The sequence below is a fragment of the Rhipicephalus microplus genome, chromosome 1 (genome assembly GCF_043290135.1).
Source record: "Rhipicephalus microplus isolate Deutch F79 chromosome 1, USDA_Rmic, whole genome shotgun sequence".
NCBI classification, from domain to species: Eukaryota; Metazoa; Arthropoda; class Arachnida; order Ixodida; family Ixodidae; genus Rhipicephalus; species Rhipicephalus microplus.
In genome coordinates this window covers 237626217-237649078 of record NC_134700.1, presented here as the reverse complement: position 1 = coordinate 237649078, position 22862 = coordinate 237626217, and the positions used below count along the sequence as shown (strand labels likewise).

Below are 22862 nucleotides of genomic sequence, written 5' to 3'. Positions count from 1 at the left end.
GCCTCTCTCAGCACTGTGCCTGACTATCTCTAACATGGATGTCTAGGGCTTGCCTGTGGAAAATGAAGCACACCACAACGTGGAGGGACACTAATGGAGGCTGCTGCATATGTGATGTAGCATATTAGTCACATTTACAGAGAACTAAACTTAGTATACCTGAAAATGGCAGGATAATGGAAGGCAGTGTCTGCCTCGTTGCCAGTCCCCGTAATAGAGAAGCTTGACATCAAAGCACCCTTGAATTTAGTTGATAGAGTTTGATGACTGTTTAACGTGGTTACTGTCATGGTAACCTATCTAAACATTCTGACCTACAACTTGTTAGAACTCTCAATACTCCAGAATGCATTTTTAGAAGCTTTTGCCCTGCGTCGATGATCGCAGGCTGAATTCTGAGTCAAATGAAATAAAAGTGGAATCATTGGGTGAGTAAATAGAGTAGTCATGTCACCTTGGTGTGCTCCTATGCAAACTCATATTCATAACAATAGATGGTTGATATAGAAAAATATTTCATCTTTTATTTGTTTGTAGGACGATCAAAATATACCTGAGCAGCTTTGCTACCTGTTTTTGACAGAATAGAAATGAAGTTGGGCTGTATTTGTACTTTCAGTGCAATGCATAAGTGCCGAGAGCATTGTCAAGGAGCTGTTGCATGCATTCAGCTAGCGTGCTGCCTCGGGTGTCCCTTTAAGTTGCAGGGCGGGGACATTTTGTGCGAGAGGCTATTGTTGCTGACACTTCTGCTGCCTGTTTTTGACCGGATATTGCTCTTTGCCTGCTATGCATGAGAGTGCATTTGCACGTACGCAAGCATGTGTTGTTCTGGCAGGGGACTTGGCGGGACTGAAGCATTTTATGTCCCCCCACCCTCTGCCATTAACACAGAGGATGGTGGTTACCAATAACACTGGGCTCTTTGTGACGAAGGGGCTCTTTTTCCTCTCCGTACTGACCTTCCCGTTCTCCCTCCTGTGCCAACCCGCGCGCCCGTAATGCCGTCTCGCTGCAAGGCGCCGTCTGCTTTGTGGCTGCAGAAGTGCTCCCTTCGCTAACGGCCGCTGAGGAACGTCGCCTTCTGCTTCTTGTTTCGTGAGAACTGTGAGATCTTCAATGCTTTGTGTTTTGAGAACATGATTGCTTAGTTTTCTACCATTTACAGTTTGAAGCAACGCTTGACGTCTGCCACTAAGTTTGTGATGTTTAACATTTCCTTAGTTTGTCCCGTAGTGAATTATTACATAAACAAAAAGAACTTTTTCAATTTGTTCAGTAACACACGTACAGTGGAACTTCGATTATATGTTTCCCAGTTTTGCGATGACTCACATTTTATGGTGAATCGGTTTGGTCACGGCAAAATTTCCCTAGAAATAATGTATTAAAAGAATTGGTTTTACGCAGCAGTTCTATGCAGGCCTCACATCTTACAATGAGTTTTTGATTCCGTCTGAAAGGAGAAAGCCACCTTTCGAATTGAACATCAACCAAATATACACGAGTACAAAGTATGAACTTGTGTTCCCCTAGGTGGACTATTGGAAAAGTAGACAGTGAGAGAGGATGTTAAAATAGAAAATTTATTCTCCTGATACTAAATACGCCTCGATGGTGTATTTAGGATCATTACCTATACAAGCTTTATCCACACAGAGTAGCTTCAGCTGGCCGAAAAGCCGATCTCTGAGAGCATGATATTTTCATGTTTTCAGTTTGTGGAAACTTCGCCTGGTTGAAATGCGGCTGATTACCTGCCTTTTGTTTGGGGCACTCGCAGCAACAGGTTTGAGCACGCAGAAGGGCATGATGCAGCTATTTTCACCATGCAAGATAACTTTCACCTGACGTCAGTGTTCGTCATAACAGCGGGACATACTTCACTAGGCAACAAATTACAATGCACACTCCTCAGTCACGCACGAAAGTATTCTGAGCAAACTCGTGGTCCGTCACCAGTATGTGATGGCGATGCCACCGTGTTGGACTCTTCTGACGGGAGGCTGTGGGCAATAGGGTTTCGGTTTCATTTTCACACGCAGGAAATTTTCGTACCCTATTTATGAGGAGAAAGATGCATGTAGGGCTCGTTTTTTTTTTTTTTTAAAGTTGAGAATAAAGAGTTGCTCACACCTCTTTCAACTAATTAATGCTGCCATTGGCAAGAATAATTTAGTCTGCCTTCTTTGGACAAGCACAAGGTCGGGGTGTAGGCTTATTCAGGTGGTCTGTACCCATTTTCTGGCCAAGGCTGAGTGTCACTGCCTATATTATTAGTTTTTCGATTTTACGATGCCTGGATTATACAACCCTTTGACGTGGTCCCCTGAAAGTCATAATCGGGGTTCCACTGTACTTGCTTGACGCTTCTAGCTTTTGCTTTGCAGTGAACAAACGTTTGTAAGTACTGTAGTGCAGCCAAACGAAAGAATCTATGAAAAAAATAATGTTTTTTGTATATGAAATTTCAGCTGCACAGCCTGTACACCTGTGTTTGTGTGTGTTAGCGGGTGTGTATGTGCTCGTGTCCACATAACTCTGCCTTGCATTAGTTAGTACAAAAATAAAAAGAACCAGAAATGTGCTGTGATATTCATTGGTGCTCCGAATTGTGTTTCTGCAAAGGGTTGCTCCAGTTTTTTTAGTAGACTTAAAGGGATACTGAACGAAATTGAAAGATTGCGTTGTGAGTTCGAGAGACACAACCTTCGCTTCTGGCAGGAACTACAGGGAAATAATGAATTTTTCACAAACTGCCGTGTTTTTCGGTCGCGCCTTCAACTAGAGGAAAGGATATTTGTTTATGTCGCACATGCCCGGAACTGGCGAGAAAACAGTGCCAGCCGTTGTCCGCTTCTCCCAACCCGATCAGTTTATCTTTGGTTCCCAGAACCACTGTGAAGAGCACCGGTAGGGAACATTGCTCCATGCTGAGATAAGCATTAACGCTTCGTAAAAGGGGGGAGGAGCGTGATGAAAGGCGAGGTGGATGAAAGGAAGAAGAGGGAAGTAACATGTGCACCCTGTGTGCACCTTGGTAATTGTGACGTGTGTAGCTGTCGCGCGCTGACAATCCACCATAAGTACAGTCAACTGTTAAAAAATGGAAGAAACAAACTCTGTTTATCGGAATAGCCACATTGTCTAAGTAGAACTTTGATGTCTTCCTCAGTTTTTCCAATTTTAGTTCAGTATCCCTGCAAAGCTATGAGTATAGGCTGGCTGCATGTACAGTTACAAAACATGTTTGTACTAATACAGTGGACTCCTCTTAAACGGAGCTCAAAGGGGCAAGATAATTCGTTCCATTTATGAGACGTTTCATTTAAGCAAAGCCCACAAAATAAATGAAATATGGCTTTATTTCAAAAGCATCAACTGTGGCTGACTGAACAGAAACATTTTGAAATACGCAATACTACTATAGTTGATTAGAAAGAAAAATGTTGCTAATATTGCTGACTCGGAAAAAAGGAGGTGATAACAATTTGCTTTGAAAGCGCTTTCTCACATATTAGGAGTGCATTGCTGAAAGGCTGGGCAGGAACTCTGTGTCACCATTGTGTTCAAAGTAGCGCTGAAACAGGATGACAGCATCTCCACTGAAATGGGCTTGGGATCACACACCGCCTCATTACCACTTGAGCACAAGTCCTCATCTTGAACTCGAGCTGTAGGTTCCTCAAGGCTGTATCTTCGAGTTCACGACGAGGCGTCGAATGCTTCTCGGTGTGCGCAGACATGTGCAATCGCTGGATTGGCTTGAGTTGGCTAGCTCTGACATTTGTTCTATGGTTGCTAGACTGCCGTGGCCACTTCCACCGTTCATGGATTTTGGCCGTTTTAGTTTCATTTAACTGATGAAAGCTATGAAAAATGTTCCGATTACCCTAAACTTTTTACCGTTAAATATATATGAGACCAATCAATCATGCCTGGATAGTTTCGTTTATGTGGCTTTTCCGTTTAACTGAGTTTCGTTCAATGGGAGTCCACTGTAATAAGGATGATTAGTGTCAAATATCATTGAAAATCAAATCACATTGCTGGATTCATAACTTCTCGTCTGTTGCTACAATGCTTTGTGAAGAAAATGATCATTTCATCCCAAATTCTCTGTTTATATTGAATAGAACAGGAAACATATGCCGCTGTAACATGTGGTGTTTATTTGTGCGTCTCACAGAATAAACCTTGACTGGCAGAGCCTCTGCTTTTGCAGGGCACTGACCTACTGTGCTCTATCTAGTATTTGTGAGCGCTTCAATTAAAATTGCTGTAGTATACTGACTTGCTCAACTCGATGAGCTACACACACTACTAACATGTTCTTAAACTACTGCTTCTGATACAGTTGAACCCTTTTATGAAAAAGACTCGAACCTGAAAGTAGTTCTTGTCTCTTACCTGAGGTGTCTTTTATAACCAGTTGTCTCTTACATCAGTGTCTCTTATAAAGGAGTTCAACTGTATTAAGTGTATACCCATTCCGAGACTGTGCCGTCATAGTACTGAGTGCTCCTTTTTCTTAGTGGTGAAGTTGGTAACGTTTGAAAGGTTTTTTGATGCGTTGCAGATGATGTGGTTGATACTTTAAGAATTGCTGACTTTCATATTATGCACCTTAATGAAATTCATGGAAGTTTATGGTAGGTGTACTCAAAGGCATCAGAGGTTGCACATGCAGAAGGTAGAATAATTTCCAACCAACTTTTCTTTTTCTTCACATATTGTTCTAACTGTTCGAAATTTCGTTCTGTGTCGAGGCACGCAAAACGAAACTCTGCATTTAAACAACAGTTCTGACAAACCATTTTCGAAGCTGGTTAAGTGGGTCAGAGAGGCAGCAGTCTTCAAAAGACAATGTAAAAGAATGAGAGCTGATGCTGGAATCTTAAATCGCTCTCTTTGAGTGCAGGGAAGATGTGCAGCGCCATACAGAGAAACTGTGTGAGCCAGATGTTAACATGGCAGCGTTAAACAGCTCATATAGCAGAAATTCCGGCGTTGGCATCGGTGTCTTGAGTTGTGAGCGAAAAATCATCATCTTATGTGTGACCGAAAAATTGAGAATGATGCAAATAAAATAAATAATTAAAAATTTTGGGTCAGAGTGGGGATTGAACCCGCATCGTTCATGTGGCAAGCGGGTGTTCTACCACAGAGCTCCGCTCCGCTTGTGGATACATTGAAAATAACTTCCTCTGCTTGGAAATGCAGTGAGAGTAAATTTCATGCCTTACAAACACATGCGTCCTGTATGCGTGCTTCACAATACATTAACTATTGCAGTAGTAATGTGCGCTACAAGCCCCCATTGCCAGCAGGTGTCAGAACGTGTGATTATCATAATGACTTCTTGGTTCGAACCCGGTCACACACTGCAAAAGACACACATGCTACTGTGCCTATTCTCTTAAGGCCAGATAGTGTGTAAATAGCAAGTTGGAAAAGGCTTCATGCACTCATTGTTTGAAGTATGCACTAGGGACAAGATATCGCTATTGCGATGAATTTTTAAAGGTGAAGCTTTAGGGTCCCCTAATTTCTTAATGGGAGGGAAGAATAGTTGAGCCACGCCAGCTTGAAGTTCATGATTTGGACGGCCTCAATTTTAATGCGATAGCATAAAAGAGCTCGTTTTGAATTTGCTATGACTGCTATGTGGTGTCGATGACTTCCTTGTGTTTCACCTGGTTCATTTTTCTTGAATAACTCCCATGTGTTATGATGCATCCTCACTGAACATGCACATGCTGGCACACTGTTCATCGATGTGCATACTTTACATAACTTGCTCTTTAGAAATGAGCTACTGAACTTTGAAGCACTTACTGGGTGTGATTGGCTCAAGTACGCTGATATATGCAGTGGAATTTCGATTGTACGACCCCAGGCTTTGAGGCAACCAGCCATTCATGACAGATCACTTAGTCTTGGCGAAACCCGCAAAAAAATAATGTATTAAAAGCTTTAGTTATACAATGCAGCCTCCGCCTACCCTGCGTTGTATGATCACTGTCAAATTTTCTCCGTGATATAACTATAAAAAGATATAACTTTTTGTGTGAATCTAATGCCACCCAAATATTCACGAGTGAGAAGGAAAGACATGCCCCTATGTCAATGATCAAAGAAAGAACTGATACAGGTACCTTATGCTTTCTTAGAATAAAAAACTTATTCTCATGGCAGGCAGTTAAATGTGCTCCTGTGATCTAGTTTTCCTGACTCTGATATTGCTTCTTAATACGCCTCAATTTTGTGTGTATTCAGAGCCGTTTCCTAGACGAGCTCTATCCTCACAGAGTAGCTTGAGCTAGTTGCAGAGCAAGTCTTTGAGATTAGAATATTTTCATGTTTTCAACTCGTGGAAACTTTCCTGGTCGACATACAGCTGAAGACCTCACTTGGTTTGTTGTGCTCAGTCAGAGGCTGTGAGCTAGCAGAAGGACATGTTGCTCACGAAAGTATCCATCTTATTCGAACTCTACGAACTCCACAAAATATGCTTCATGGCCATTATGCTACGGAAATGACACTATATCTGACCCTTCTGCTGGGGGGCTGTTGTCAGTACGTTTTCGGTTTCGTTTTTATGCAAAGGCATTAATTATTTTGGGTCTGTTTCAGAAAGAAGATATGCATTGGATTAGATTTTGTTAAAGTTGTGAATAAAGATTTGCTCATGCCTGCTTCGATCAAATCCTTAGCTGCCATTTTTAGAAATAATTTCATCTACGTCTGATGGAGAAATGTAGGGTCGTGCCATGGGTTATTCAGGTTGTCTGTACCCGTTTTTTTTTTTTTTTTTTCCGGTAGAAATTATATGGACACTCTCAGCTGAGTTTTTCCATCGCCGCCGTGCCCCAGATATGTATTTTTATGTATATATATGTATATGTGTGCATAAAAAAAGGCACAAAGACAAGTAAATTAAAAGAAAAAAAATCACAATATATCCACGGAGTGAATGATGATGAGTGGGGCAAAGCATCCGTCTTTCCATCGGTCTGTGTGCCCGTCCATTCGCGCATTCATACATGCGTCAGATCACGTTCGAGAATGTAGACAGCGCGCGGGTAACACCGACAAGACGTGAGCTAAAAAAGCAGAGTGCAAGCGTCTTCAACGCACCCGCCACCCTGCATCGTCAATGCCTCACCAATGATCCGTCGCGTACAGCGACTATCTAGGAGGCTGAGAGAGGCACTCATTCTCTGCGTACCCAGGCACACCCCGCACAGCAGCCAATCGGAGAGTAGCAGTACAGCGCCATCTAGAATATCCTCACTCAACTGCAGTTTGTATGTACTTCTATGAGACAGCGCTGTCTATTATACTGTTTGGGAGATATTGCTTTCTTTTATTTCCCTTTTCTTCTTCTCTAGGTTACGCATGACGCAAGACAAGGTTAGACTAAGACGAACTTCGCCCCTAAAATTCCAAGGAACCTGACCGGGGAATCGAACCAGTGACCCCTCGCTCTACAATCCACTGCGTTAACCACTCATAATAACAGCAAACTATTTATAGATACCATTTACTGCAGGCGGTATGCAGATCTCGAAGGAGTTTTCCACCCCACAGCGCTTTTGCTTTTTTTTATTTTAAATTGAAAACTGCTCTGGAGATGTGCACGAAAAAGGAACCTCTTTCTGTATCCGCTCGTGACGTGGAATGGAAAAAAGAAATAAGACCATGGCCCATCTTGCGTCTGATGCCACCAAGTGCAGGGGATGTTGACGGGTCATTCTGTGCGCTGCTTTTTAAAATAAATATGGGAGAGCGTCGTGTTCTGCGTTATTGACATTTGCAGCACATTGCTCGCACAATGGCGTAACAAGTAGGATAGCTGTTAGTTCACGCTTGTTTTGTCTATACCTGCGCCTTCTTCTTGGAGCTCCCTTCTTCGTGCTTCAGCGGGAAGTGGCAAGTATCAGCTGCTCGTTGATCTTCGTGTGACATTCCAATTTCTTGCTATCGCATTCGTTCCTTTGCTCTTGAGGGGAAGCTGTGACTTTTTTTGGAAGACTGAACATTGGTGCCTATATTCTTAGTTTTTTTATTATGCAATACCCGGATTACAGTATAGGACAGGTGTGTGTGGTCCCCACATAGTCAGGTAATCGAGATTCCACTGTATCTTGAAATATGTTGTCACACAGATGTCATTAGCACCACAGTTAGGGCACGTTTTATTGAAAGAAACTCTGGCCTTTCACTTTCTGCGCTCGTTTACATTTTCAAAGTAATGTAAAGTTTTGTTAGGTTCTTTTACCATTTAAACTACTGTACAATACCTAAACTAAGAGATTTTTTCTGCTTCCTCTTTCTTGGCAGGGCCTTACCATGGACACAAATGCACTTTCCTTGGATGGATATGGCGGTAGTCCCCAGCAGGCCCAGCAACAGCATCAGCATCAGCAGCAGCATCAACAACAGCATCAGCAGCAGCAACAGCATCAGCAACATCAACAGCAGCAGCAACATCAGCAGCTGGGATACTACCAACCGCATTCACCACAGGTCCTCGGCCAGAATCCCGGATCTCCTCTGGGTTATCCCCCCTCATCACCTACCCTATCCCAAGTAAGTGACCACTTGTAAGTTGTGAGGTTCCTGTTGGCAGTTTTGCTTAGTCTCTTTATCCTTGGAACTTTGGGGTATGTGTGGTGTTGAAAATGTAACCAGCTTGAATACCTCATCTGGAGGCTGTGGTCCCGATCGGGGAAGAGAAACACTTTGGCTTTGTGTGGGAGCAGAGTATTTGGTTCTCAAGCATGACCGACATTCATGAATGGATGGGGTTCACATTGCATTCCGATGCATGCTTAGTAGGCTGGATTGCATGTTTATTGCTATACTTCTTTTACTTCCACTTTCCTTCTAATGTCTTTTTTTAATGCTTTGTGGAATGAGCAGTGTCTTATTGCATTTACAAAAGAAAAGAGGAAGCATACTGAGAAGGTTTCTCAAGAACCTGTTTTCGTGTGCTTGCATAATGGCGTTGAACACCATGCATGTTAAAAGTTCCTGAATGATCTTGGGATGGACATCAACCACTTAGAGGTCTGCCAACCTTTGTTATAGTGCATTCATTTCTGGTTTGTGCGAGCTCTCAAAGGCATATTTTTTTTCATTGAAAATTCATGGTTTTCCACCTGCTTGCTGTTGGCAAGAGGGGAGGGCATGTTACCCTGGCAGTACTGAACCAGGTCCTCCTGGTTGACATTAGCTTCCCTGGCTTGCATGTCAAATGCCCTTTGCGCCAATAAACATCACATATCATCGTCAACATGGCTTTCATGTCTGACCATGCACAGTGCCTGGGGTGCATTAAAAGGTGGGATGACAATGGTTGTTAACAAAAGCCACAAAAGCCCCCCCCCCCCCCCCCCCCCACCCCAACTTCCTTCCCGCCTCGCAAGGCCAACACAGGCAGTGTCTGCTAGTAATGCTAGTAAAAACCAATTGCTCTAGCTGCACAACTGTTGACTGGCCACCTCGTATATGTAGGCACTGGATCGCACATCAGCGTCCCACCACTCGTTGAAGGCAATGCTTCTCCTTAATTCAATACGTAAGAATAATGCAGGCAAAATAACAATTATGCATTCCCAAACTATACCCAATCACGCAACATTCACGTTATACTCCCACCACTCTGCGACGCATTTACTCGAGTTCCCCCGTGGGAAGATGCACGTAGAATTTTTTGAATACTTCAAAGTGAAATTGCAAAAAAAAAAAAAGTTCAGCAGATTCCACTTATCTCGTGAATTGACGTTATGCAGAGCATGCCAAGGAAAGTGACTATGTTGTAATTTTTTGTTGAGCAACTCATTATAAAATGACACTAAATATACGTACAAATGTTGCATGCACAGATATATGTTCAACAGTTGTAGATGTTTATATAACCAATTGCTTTCACTTGCACAATGTTGGCAACAGGAACACAAGTATTAGCAATACTGGAAGTTATGAGCTGATGACGGAATGCCGTTAGCGGTACATTGTGGCGTCTGCAAGTTCAGCGGCGAAGTAAACATTTATGGCAGAAAATGTTGTGGTACATAATTGGTACGCATGAAACCGTAGGTGTAGGACGAATGACCATTGCTTTAGCAGTCCGCGAATGAACTAGTGTCTATGTGACTCGGTCGGGGATTTGTCGCAGCGACGTTTTAACCGTTGGTACAGTTAAAGTGGTTACGTACTGACGAGGTTTGACTGTATTGGTTACAAATCTGGACAGCTCATATTTAAACTATTCTCATGCTATCGCTAGAGATAGATAGAAGAATGGCCATATCCTGCTCAAGTTCTCTCTCTTTTAACGATTTGGAACAGGGGCCAGCTGTAGTGGGTTCATTCACAACATTTCTTATCCAGCTGTTCCATGGCTTCATCACCAACCACTCTTGTCGGCACAGTGATCAAGCGTGTACATAGTACACAGTATTTGAAGCTGCTTGACGATCCTAAGTGACATCAAATTTTTGACATGTCACAACAGCTAAATGAGCTTTCCAAGGTTGCGGGACTATTGAAAGTGTAAGTAAACAAATAATAGATGCCCAGAACACACTGCAGTCTGATAATGGCTTGTCCTGGAATCTTGGGAGTCGTCAGTGATTGCCAATGGGTTAGGCTTTGCTACTTCTGCTTCCAAGAAGTTACTGGCTGCATTACAATGTTGCATTGTGGCTGAATCGACTAGTGGTCATAAAGGCAGGGTTCAGGTTATCAAACAGCATGTTGTAATGTATATGAAATTCTGGCTGTCCATGCACGTAATGTTAATGGGAAAAGTGGCTGTGCCCTGAAGCTCTCAGAGCAAGCACTCATGTTTGAATTATCGGCGTCCAGATTATTGGTCGGCAACTGTAACAGGAATTGTCTCTGTGATGAGCATCGATTTAGCATTGCATAATATTGCCAGCTGCAGTTGCTTGTCTGCACAGGCAGTGCTCATATTTTCACTTAACACTAAGCATAAGCTTAAGGGGCTATGTGTGCTCTTATTGCAGGCACCATATATAAGGCTAGCAGTATTGAACATGTGGCATGAAGCTACTTGTAATTAATGAATGTTTCTGCAATTTAAGGTGTTGTAGCATTAGGAAAGGGTAACTGGGGAGCCACACAAAAAGAGACATCCTTGGGGGTGTCTTTTTTCATGTCTTGTGTGGCTTTGCGGTTACCTTTCCTAATCATGATTCACCAACTGGCCTACTCCTACACTTTTCCATGTGCTGTAGCAGTTAAGTTTATCGTCTTGTCTTCTAAATTCTTACGATGCAGACTTCCACTGTAGCCAATGCGAATGCTCTATAAAAATACTTGGAATCTAATGTCTCTTGTAGTAGTGCAGCTTTATTATCCTGCTAACCGAGAGTTGAGCGCCTCTCGGTGGATGCACTTACCTCCTCTAACTTTCCAGGGAACATTACACGTTGAAGAGCAACCTACTACATGCGGCTTTGAAAGCATGGCACGGTGACATTGTGGGTGGGCCAGCTGTATAATGTTCAGGCATACACATTTGTTTGTTTGCAGTGACCCTCCACACCTTGGGTCCTAAAGGGAGGTAGCAGCAGCCGCAAGCTTGGTGCAGGCCCTGAAGGATATACATTTAAAGTGAAAAACTGACCAATGACCTCAGTGTCAATGGGACACCGATACATGGGAACACGTAGTGGGTTTTAAAAACAATAAAAGCAGGAATCGCATGTTTGCTACATTTGTGCCATTTTGTTTGCTTTCTGCACCAATGCTGCCCCTGGCGTATGCTTGGTGTGCTGCCTCTGTGCTGTCCTTTTGCATGAAATAACTGCTTCCTTGTAGCCTGCAACCTGCTTGCCATTCTCTTTTTGTTTGTTTGCTATTGCTTGACCGTAACCTTTGTTGCTGCTAGAGCCTTCTATTAATCATAAGAGACAGTACCTTATACAGTCGCTGACCAAACTTATGGACGCCAAGATAGGGCCACAAAAATGTCAGGAAAGCTGGGCAATTTGGAAAAAAATTGAGGTATTTTTTCACGATGCTTGCAGCATAAAAAATTTGTTTGCTGACATTCGCGTGATGTTTGCAGACATTTTCTTAGTAACACTGAAGTGATATATATCCAGAATGTTACAGAGGTAGGTGCCGCAGTGGCATTTCACATGCTGCCTTTGTGATTATCTTCACCGTCTTCTTCATCATCATCATCATAATTATCATCATCATCGTCAATATCATTCAGGAAAGGAACCGTCGTCGTTCCATCGGTTTAGGCTATATTGCAGAAGTTCACTTCAGAATTTGTCTCCCCTTTTTCATCCTGTGAGTTCACAGGGGAGCCTTCTAGACATGCATGTGGCAGCTTATAGAGGTTGCCCACAAAGCTAACAACTCTGATGGTGCCACCAGTTTTCTGTATTGTGTGGCCTAGTCTGGGCTTGATTGCTGATTAGCCACTTGTAGGAACCTCACTCACTAATAGTAAATACTTGTTGTCATTGACACTTTCTGACTACTCCTTAGGCAATTGTGCCTAACAAGGGCTGATTTTTGGATGGCAGAAGTTAGGTTCCTAGTCAATGCATATCTAATTTTAACAGCTACACGGTGCCCAGAAGGCTGCTTGTAAAAATGAGCTAGACAACTTAGTCCACCTTAAATTTTGATTGACCCATTCCATTTGTACACTGGTTCTATGGAGAAGGAGATGTTGCTGGAAACAAAACAGAAGTTGGGCGTCCAAAAAGTCGGTTGGCGACTGTATAGACTGCAGGATAACTTTGGCTGTTAATAAACTTTGTTGTAAAGATGCATGTAAGGCACAGTTACATTATACTATTTTGGAATGTTTATACATAAACTGTATTCTATATTTGTCATGGTAAAATTATGATTAGATTTTTGTTTTACAAATGCCTAACCATGCATTTACTCACACACACAAGATATTGCTGAAAATGTCATTGCCTGCTGGCTTGAGTCAGGCAAAGAGCATGTGTCAAAAGTAAGTCATCCAGAAACGTTGCGTTTAACTAAATAACATCTGTGTGGAGGTCATAATACAGGTTATTCAGAGAAGCTCCGAGTAATTTTATTCAAACGGGATCTCAATCATAGCACGCACATATTTGTGTCTGTCTAAACAATGCAGTGACACTACAGTGAAGCAGGAATGCCTATACATAGCAAATACACATATTATATGAAATTAAATTGAAAGAAAAAAAGAGCAATTTTAGGAGGTTCTAAGAAGCTGCGTACTCCCATCATGCCACACGCTCTCCGTAAACGTTCTGTGGGAGAAAAGTAATATCACGCAGTCATAGCAAAGAACCAAGGGAGGAGGTCATTAAAAGCAAAAGGAGGAAACAGATGTGACTGTTAGCAAGTGCACTGAGCCTCTACTCCAGTTACTTTGTTTATTCAATGCATTTTTTTTATGCCCAAGAAAGATGCCGTGACACTCCAGCTTGAAAACGGTGTCCATGTTTTGTAAGTGAGCAAGTCATCTCACAATCATGCTTGCTCTCATTTGACTGTTGCCTTGTTTGTACAAGTATAGCGAATGGGCACTGCTACGACTCTTTGTCACTTTTGGCTTGCAAAATCTTTACTAACTTATGGTGAATTCGAATGGCACATTGGAGTGGCTGATGGACTCTGCGCCGGAGCGCTCTACTCTGGCAGAGGGCAACAGAAGGAAATTTGCCAGTGGTACATAGGCACTAGAGCAGATGGCAGGGGGCGCTAGTGCACATCCATTACCGGAAGCGCCCAGCATTTCAGGCTGTTTTGCTTTCACGGGCATGCTCGACAGCGCATTGCATCAGTCACGTCAAATGCGACGCTCTGCGCATGTGTGGGGCACCTGCAACTTTTGGACGAATCCGCCCCTTTTCACGGAGTAGAGAAAGCTGCTCAGTGGAGTGGATCTGGCGGTGGATCTGCCAATGCAACAGACAGGGAGCACTCTCGGTCTGCCAATAGAACTGACTTGCTCCTTATGGAGCAGCAGAACTGCTACCAGAACTGCTACAAATCTGCCATTGGAATTCACCGTTTGCTTGCGCCTTTCAGAGCATGCTCGCACGCGAGCACAAAATAGACGAGCCCTTCTTGCATGCTTATTTCCTAGTACAGTGACACGACACAGAGGTGCTATTTTGCTTGCTGCTTTTCTCGCCAAGGCTGCTATAGTGCATGGGCAGTGTGTGAAGCCTGTTAAAATAAGGACTTCAGTGCAAGGTCACTTTTCTTTGAAGATGAAAAAAAGGCAGTAAAACCTGATTAATTTGAAAGATTTATGTGGTCCCGCACTTTACAATGTAGATTTGAGTGGATGACACTCTGCACCAGCGCGGTTAGTTCGAAAACCTTGGGTGCCATGTGCCAATCCTGGATCCTGATTTTGCCACAAATCCGCACAAAAGACGGCTCCTAGGGGCCACAATGCTATGCAATGTAAAGATACTAATGAGTGACAGCTGAAGCAGCCCAGCCTCGCTGCTGCCAGCAAAAAAAAGTAAGAAAAAGAAAGGAAGAAAGAAAAAGTAAAAGTGATCGCATGATCAGCTGAAATGTGCGCCTGCAAAAAAGAAGACATGCTTTACTGCAACACAGCAGTGACACATGGGAAGCACATTGTATGCGTCTCGCAGTGTCAGCACGTCACAGTTTAACTCTTTCATTACCGCGTGAATAATTATTTTTAATATGTCTCGGGAAAATAGTTCTTGCCAGTTTCGAAAGTACTCGAGCACACATCGCAGCATACCAAATCTAGCTCATCATACCAATCTAGCAATATATGTTGCAGAGCAACAAAAATATTTTGGAATGAATAAAAATGTGACAAGTTGCAGATGCCTCAGGCTGACGCAAAACATTGTCACCATAAAACTCGAAGCTGACCTGCTGCCATCCTCGGACTCTCAACTCTTCCTCACTCGATTCAGGTGCAGTTGCAAGACTGTTTTGAGCAGTGCGTGTTTTTTGCAGCACAGATGCGCACCCATGTGCGCGTGATGTCGCCGTCATAGGAGCGAGCAGTGACACTAGATGCGACCCTGTGTCTGATATAACGATGCGAGCGAAACAAAATCTGCTGGAAATTGGCTGAGAAGGCTGCCTCCACACTTTATACATGCGGCGGACCTTTGGAAATACTTTATTGCAGAGAGCTCTCCATTGAATTGCTGGCATAAATTTCTGACAATTATGACTGCTGAACACTGTCACATTGTGAAGCTGACACCTTAATTTGATATTTGACCTGCAAAGGTTCTTTTTATTAAAGAGCTTTGATGGTACTGTTGCATAAACATGAGGGACACACACTTCTGTGAAGTTCGCCAGCCTAGTGCATTTTCCCAACACACATTGGTTTCCATAAAAGTGTACCAAAAATCACTATGTTGCCAAATCGAGCAAATTCAATTGATTCTGAAAGTTCAGTGTCTGTATTAACTACTAGAAAGTCATCCGTGCCACCACCAAGCGCAGCAAATTCTCTCCCGCCCTACCACATTCATGAAAGCCAGCAGCGAGATCTGGCACATAGTCGTTTGTGTCCCATTTCTGAGGAGCTTCACTCACCGGTTGCATTCATACATGGAACAACTGCCAGTTCTCATGGCGTACCCAAAGTTATTATCTGGCACCAAAGCCCGCTAGGAAATGGTTCAGGATGGTGCTTTACTTGACATCGCTCTAAACACAAGTAATCATTTTATGGATACAAGCAGATCAGTGTTCATCTTCTGGCTGAGGATTGATCAAGAACGAGGTGAGAAGTACACTCAAGCCTTATTATAACAAAGTCACATTTTACACGAAAATAAGTTTACGGCTGAAAATTTGTTATAAAGATGTACTCTTAACACTATATCTGTTTCAAATCTATTTTTCATTTACTTTGTTACAACAAATGTTTCGTTATATCTAGGCTTATTTTTATTTATTTATTTACGGATACTGTCAGACCTTACATAAAGCTATTACAGGAGTGGAAAAACAAGTACATGAAAACATAGCGATCCTTCTAAAAACAGATCATAGCTAACAAATTTAATCAGAAGTAACAAATTAGAGGACAAGAATGAAGTCATAAAAAAACGCAACCAAGAACTTAATCATTGAATGCACTAGAGAATGCAGAGACAAATAAAGCATTAATAATTATAAACGAGAATATGTGCTAGGTGTTTTAAAAACATATCTATGAATGAACTTGAAATGGCTTCATCGCTCAATGAATTCTATTCGTGGATAGCTCTTGGGAAAAAGCTATACTTAAAACAATCGGTGGAAACAGCAAGTGCAGGAATAAACATTAAATGGTGATGTCTAGAAGTTTCAGTACGAAAAATATTGAAATATTCAGCGTAGCTTATATGAACACAGTCATTAATAATGAGGTAAAGATACTCAAGTCTTTTGTATTTTGTCCTAGCTTGAATCGTGGGTAGCTCCGCTAGTACACGCAGTTGAGTTGGGGAATCTGTCCACCGATATTTATTAAATATAAACCGGACTGCTAAACGCTGAATTTTTTCAATTTTTGATATGTTTGTAACCATGAATGGATCCCAGAGAATTTTTGTGTATTCTATTATTGGTATAATAAGCGTTTTGTAAGCTAAACATTTAGTTTCTTGTGTCGCAAGTGGCAAATGGCCATTTGCGAAACAAGAAACTAAACTAAATGGTTAATTATAGTATCAAGGTTTGAGTGTACACAAGTCCACCAGCCATATGTGTCAACGCTGCCGGCAAACAACAAAGGGACAAGTCCTCATCGTCGACATGTTGGTGGTAGCAATGTCACTTTAGGCTCTGTCGCACGCAGCGGCTTCTTTTGTGAAAAACGCGAGAAAAAAAGGTAGTCTCAGAGATGTGCGTTCTAAAACCAAAATTATACAAACACAAAAAAAACTTGCAGCATATCCACCAAGTGAATGATGATGATTGGGGCGAAGCGCTAGAGGGTTTTATCGGTAAACCGTGACTCGTCCATCTGTCTGTCCGTTTGTTCGTCTGCCTGCCTGTCTGTCTGTCCATCCGTCTGCACCTGCTGAGTAAGTCATCAAACTGGGCAGTCACGAACCATGACGAGCTAGGAGGGATAGACCCACGGCTTTAGGAGCTCTAAAGAAAATGTCACGAGGTTACGCATTTCTAAGGCTATGCTTTTAGGCACTTCATGTCATTGTACATGAGCAAACAAGGAAGGGAATGCGAGCATTGCAACGAGGTTGCCAGGTCACTTTGCATTCTCATTTTGGTGCTCTCGGCAATTGACCTTTTCGTAAAGTACTCTGCTTGTGTGTTAAAACCTGCAGAGCTGCAGAGTGGGTGTCAAACATATCAGTAGACTCGCAAGCACTGCGCAATGAACCAAATCAACGCGATAAAGTAACATCATCCTTCGGTCACCAACGTGCAAAGTGTGATCGTTAATTGTGACAACGCGGCCGAAAAAGGATCGATATTTGTTGAGAAAAATGGACGACATTCCGACTACTATCGGAGCATGCTGGGTGTTGTGAACAAGTATGCCAAAGCTTCGTTGCGGGCCCACTGAAAACCAAGCGCTGAAGCTTTGCTTTACCATGGCCATACGTGAACAACAGGAAAACCACGATGCTTTTTATGGCTTTGTTGCATTTAATCTTTGGCTGTGTTAGCAACATCCCCCGCAGAGTATTTGCTATCAGCAATCGCGATTAGTAGTTTTCTGTGCGGTGGTTGAAGAAAACGGTATTTTCGTTTTTAATCTGTGCGTGCTGGTTATGCCCATGCTAATGAAATGTGCGATTCGTGATCGCGTCTATGCGGTTGTGTCCGCAGCGTTGCAGCAAGCAGAATATCGTAGCATTGATGTACATTGGATTCATGTGTACTTCTGTGGTCATTAATGATTGCATTGACATGACTGCATTAGTGTTTGCAGTGAGTGAATGGAACAGAGTGTAGTTACACTTTAACTAGGTATGAGCTGGCCGTGCATGTTGTTGCGACTCTAGGTCCCGCGGGTCTCAGTTTGGCAGCGGGCCCCCGTCCTAGGACCCATCGTCGAACAAGTCAGATGAGGCGCTCGTAAAAACGACAACAATTTATTTACATGGTTAGTAATTGAGAATTCGAAAGGAGAATGAGAAGTCAAAAACTGTACAGGAGAGCTTTTGAACTGTAGAACTTGTAATACACAAAAGTCTTTGGCTTATATAGCGCCGCGTTGCCAACCCTGGGCGCATTGTCCGCGGCTTCAGCCAATACGGCGCTCCATGGTCTAGGTGCTCCATGGGAAGGTGAAGTAGTCAACTAATCCCTTGTCGTCTAGGCGGGCTCCCGCAAAGGCTGCAGCAGATAATGCCTTTTCCTTCTCTTCAAGCCCACATTCCATTCCTCGTTGTTTGCTAGAAGCTGTGGCTTAGCTGCGCATATCCGGGGCTCCGCTTCTCCTCACAAGATGCAGCCACAACCAGTTTGGCTTTAGCTTTCAGCTTGAACTGCAAATACCATGCTGGTTCCAAGATTTCCCGATCCTTGGTGACCTCGAAAAAGGCCCAGCTGCCTCCTTGTCTGCCTCGAAAGCCTTTCTTGCAGCAAACACAATGGCCTTTCTTGAGTCAAGCTCACAATGGCCTCTCTTGGCTCGTGCGTTTTCTTTGCTCGAACCAGTCCCGAATTCCTCGTTCAGGTTTTGCCGAGAGGAAATCAACCCGTCTTTATGGCACACCCTTGCTTGGAATGCGTCGAAATATTTTCATCCCGTTCATAAAGGCCGAAAAACTTCAATAATGATGACGGTCCTAACAATGTGCTGTCATAACTCCGTGATTGTGATTCGCGATTGCAGAGCTAGTGACGACAAGCAATAGTTTTGTTTTGAACGCTATGTCCAAAACGCGGTATTAGTTTTTCTATAACGTTTATGTTGTAGCCAGCACATGCGTCAAGTCCAGCTGTAGTATCATGGTGAATGGTGATCTGTCAATCTCAATGGCGAAAAGTTTACTGGAATACATGTATGGTGGACGAAGATATGCATGTTGCGACACAGCTGCATGGCTGTGGAAGTTACAAGCCAACGAGAAATTGTCGAGTTTCTAGTGGAATTTAGTGGCAATCCTGAGCAAGTTACTTTTCCTTATGTGGTAGCACTTGCAGAAGATTTATTGATGCGTAAGTATCCAGGAAAGCATTCGCTGTGACGAAATTTTTCTTGCATTGTTTTCTATGAGCAGCTGATGGGTAATCGAAAATTATTCGTTGTGGCGGGAAATTTGTTGTAGCAGACTTCATTCTAGTAGGATTGGACTGTGCTACTACACCTTACTGAAAGCGACAACTTCGTGAAAGCTTCGTGAAAGCGAAGCAAGTTGACGTTAATGTCAGATATCTTTACACGCAGCGCGTATTGTAGCTGCGCCCAGACAGTAAAAACGTAGTGGACCATGAGGTTGTCTGCTATTGCTGCAGACTTCCCAAGTGGATGTGTGGGAGACAGAGGAAGTAAGATAAGCAAGGAAAGGTAGGGTGCTTACTGAAATACAAAAAGATGCGTACAGTCGAGGATGCCCTTTCTGTTCTTTCCTTAATTTTTTTTCTTGGTGGTGCGCTTCTTATTTTATTTCAGTAAGCATGTACCAACTAGCCCCACAAAATGTTTTATTAAGAAAGGTAGCGGGGTTGATGAGATGCATGTCTGGTTTCCTACACTTCTTTGTCATAAAAGATTTAAAAGGTTAAAAGATATAAAGAAGTGAAAAGAAGGATAGGGAGTGTTAGTTGTCTGCACATCTAAGGGTTCACATCAAGTCTACAAAAGTTGCATTTTTAATGCTGCATCAACAAAAGTCCTCTTCAATGCCCGTTATGTCACGCATGAAGCCTAAAGTAAGTGCAACACAGTGTGTTGATATAGGTTAAAGTGTTCCTGAGCCACATTTCCTCATAATCATCAATTGACTTCAATATCAGAGTTTATTGCCTTATGAAATAATCACCACAAAAATTTTTTGAACAGATTTTTCACATGCTTTAATTTCTTTCTTGGGATGCCAAGGGGGAAAAAAAGCTGCCACACGTGCATCATGAAACGGGATCGCTCTCTTGTGGTGGGATTCTGTGGAATTCTAATGCATGTTTGTGTTGCTATTGTGTAATTTTAGCTCACAATAGCATGTGGTGATAGCCCATGGCAAAAAATGCATCTGATTCAAATGACACTCTTGGTTTAAGTTAACCATTGGCTAATACCAGCAGTCTACTGTATGACGGCCCTCTGAAGAGAATGTATAAATCTCTCTTTCTATGGAGAGAGGGTGCAAGGTAAAGTTGCAGCATTGCGCTCTTCTTGTGAGCTCTCTTTTCTGTGCATGGCTGCAAGATTTGACTGAGTTGTTCACATCAGTGTCTACTTTTGACTGCATGTGTTTTTTCAGCAAGCACAGTAGTTTTTCAGGCCTGCCTTAGGTGAGGCTGTTGAAACGATTCTTCCACAGTAGCTCGTCAGCAATACCTTGGGTGTTGCTGGGACTAGTGCAATGCCTATGCTATCGTATTAAAACTAAACTGCTTATTTCATCTAAGTGCAATGAATACGCAGTACGGAAAACTGTTGCACGCCACAAATGCAAGAGAGCTTCCATCTAAAATTGTGTGAAAGCAAAGTGGCTAGCTAAGTTACGTCACCTCCATGTGTTCCGTTTTCAAAGATTGAGCAGTACCTGCTAAAGCGTCTTAAGTTCGGTCGCTGCTATGCACTGGCATTGGCTCAATAAAAGCTTTGTAAGTTGGCTTCATAATGGAAAATCCGCATGATTTTGTAGGAATGGAAGTGGTGCTACTTGCAAATGGGCGAACTGCGGTAGCTGTGTGGGGCTATGGTAACTGTGGGAATGGCCAGATGGACTGTTCCAGTGTGAATCGGTCCACTTCGAGCCATCTTTGTGGAGGGAACTCCAGTCTTTATGGAGCTAGCACCGACTGGTCCTTTCCAAAGTTGACACCCTGGAGATGAAAGCTGTAACTTTTAGAACAGGCTGGTTATGTTAGCATCAATGTGCGGCATCGATAGAACGATCCAAGGAGAAAGTGAAACTTGTCAGTGGATACCTGCTGATGTTCCGGGGCTATTTATTTATTCGATGCTTTTTCGCCATACATATTCGTCTTACGAATTGGAGTTGTCTTGAATGTGTGTGCTGCTGCCATCCAGAGATTTTAGCTTATATTTGCATAATCTGGGGAAATTTGCTGTTCCTGGAGAACATGGCGAGCAACGGTGACTTCATAACTAAACTATGAGCGTGCCCCTCGTCAACTGTGGAGGAGCTTCAAAAGTCCTCTTGCGGTGTAGAAAAGAAACTCAAAAGCGAAAGTGATAAAACACTGCCTTTTTCACCTTTTGGATGGCACTAGTTGTCCATAAGCATTCGGAGAGCGCCAAAATTTGAATTTGTATTCATCAGTAATATACTGTCAATGGGAATAAGTGTGGCCATGAAAGCATGAACTGTTCTTGGTGGATATGGCCATAAGGAATAGCTATTCCAACACATATGCTCAAGCTAGAAGCAGGATAGGTCCTTCACTGGGTGCCTTAAAGGTGGAAGTCAAACCGGCACATTCTTCAAACAAATTAACACATTGACTCCGGCACTAACACTACCACTTACATTAGGCTGTACAGAGACAAGGTACCGTACTTAGTTGAAAATGGATCGAGCAAGAATATGGGCCGACCCCCAATTATAACGCTCTACAAGAAATAAATAAAAGAATGTATGTGCATAGGTCGACTAATATTTTTGCGAAACAGAAAAATTCAGACATATCGCATTTTTAGTTAGTATAACTTTTCTTCGTTCCTTTTGTCGGATGTCGCCTTCATTACAAACGTAGTGAAAGTTTATTGTCGGGTGCTTCGCTGGCATCCTCGGCATCGCTGCTATCGGGTGTATTCGAAATGTGATGTTTCTAAAGCCAGTAATGTTTATTCCCGCTGATAACTACTTCTACGCTTCCTTCATTCACATCAGAACTTCACTGTGGACAGTCTTCTTGCGGCGTCTCATCATTGTCATGGCGGCATCATCCTACATAAGTCATTTTATGTAGAACTTTGCAACTTGGTCTTTGCTGAAAACCAAAAATCAAAGTGATTAGAGTTGGACCTGTATATATAAAATTCTTTTCGTCAATAGTGGAAGGCAGCTGAGATCATTCAGTTTTGTCAGTGCTGCTGCTACTTTTCGTTCTAATGTCTACGGATCTAGTGGTAGGTCCTGTAGCAGCCCTCATACAAATAATCATGTGGTTAGACCTCACAACGTCTGCCTGGTATTATTATTTACATATAGCTTTGAGTCTCAACTACAGCAAAAAATATGCATGAAGTAGCAGCGTGCTGAGCTGTAGACTTGTGTGAATGGTGAACTTCTGGTTCGAAGTGAACTCAGATCAGATAGTGATTTTGGTAGAATAATTTAAAATCGAATTTGAATAGTATATATCACATACCATAAAAAAAAGGGAGCATATATGTCATGACTCAACTAACTGCACAATATGTTTTTTTTAATTGAAAGAAGGCATGTGCAAATGTCATTCTTTTTTGGTTCAAAGGAAGTGAAAGCAATTTTGAATAGTAGCATCATTTGACTTTTGGTGGAATGCAAGTGATGACCTGTAAAATATGACGTGATTAAAAGTTTACTATACTTAGAGCATATAAGCCGGTATGACAAGCTTTTAAGGGCGGACTTATGGCTAAGGTTGACTTAAGTCATAAGGATAAATATAGGTAAGGTTTGTGAATACAGGAGTAAACAAACTGA

The 22862-nt window shown here is 42.6% G+C and overlaps 1 protein-coding gene across 7 annotated transcripts in view; it reads left to right on the top strand.

Annotated features, from left to right (window-relative positions):
• The window catches only part of LOC119159495 (CREB-regulated transcription coactivator 1), a 76158-nt gene that overhangs the window by 28864 nt on the left and 24432 nt on the right, over positions 1-22862 (top strand). For all 7 annotated transcript variants that reach the window (XM_075891656.1, XM_075891657.1, XM_075891654.1 and 4 more), the window contains exon 11: positions 8347-8595. In XM_075891656.1, coding sequence (XP_075747771.1) covers positions 8347-8595 — 249 coding nt within the window. The remainder of the gene's footprint in view (positions 1-8346; positions 8596-22862) is intronic.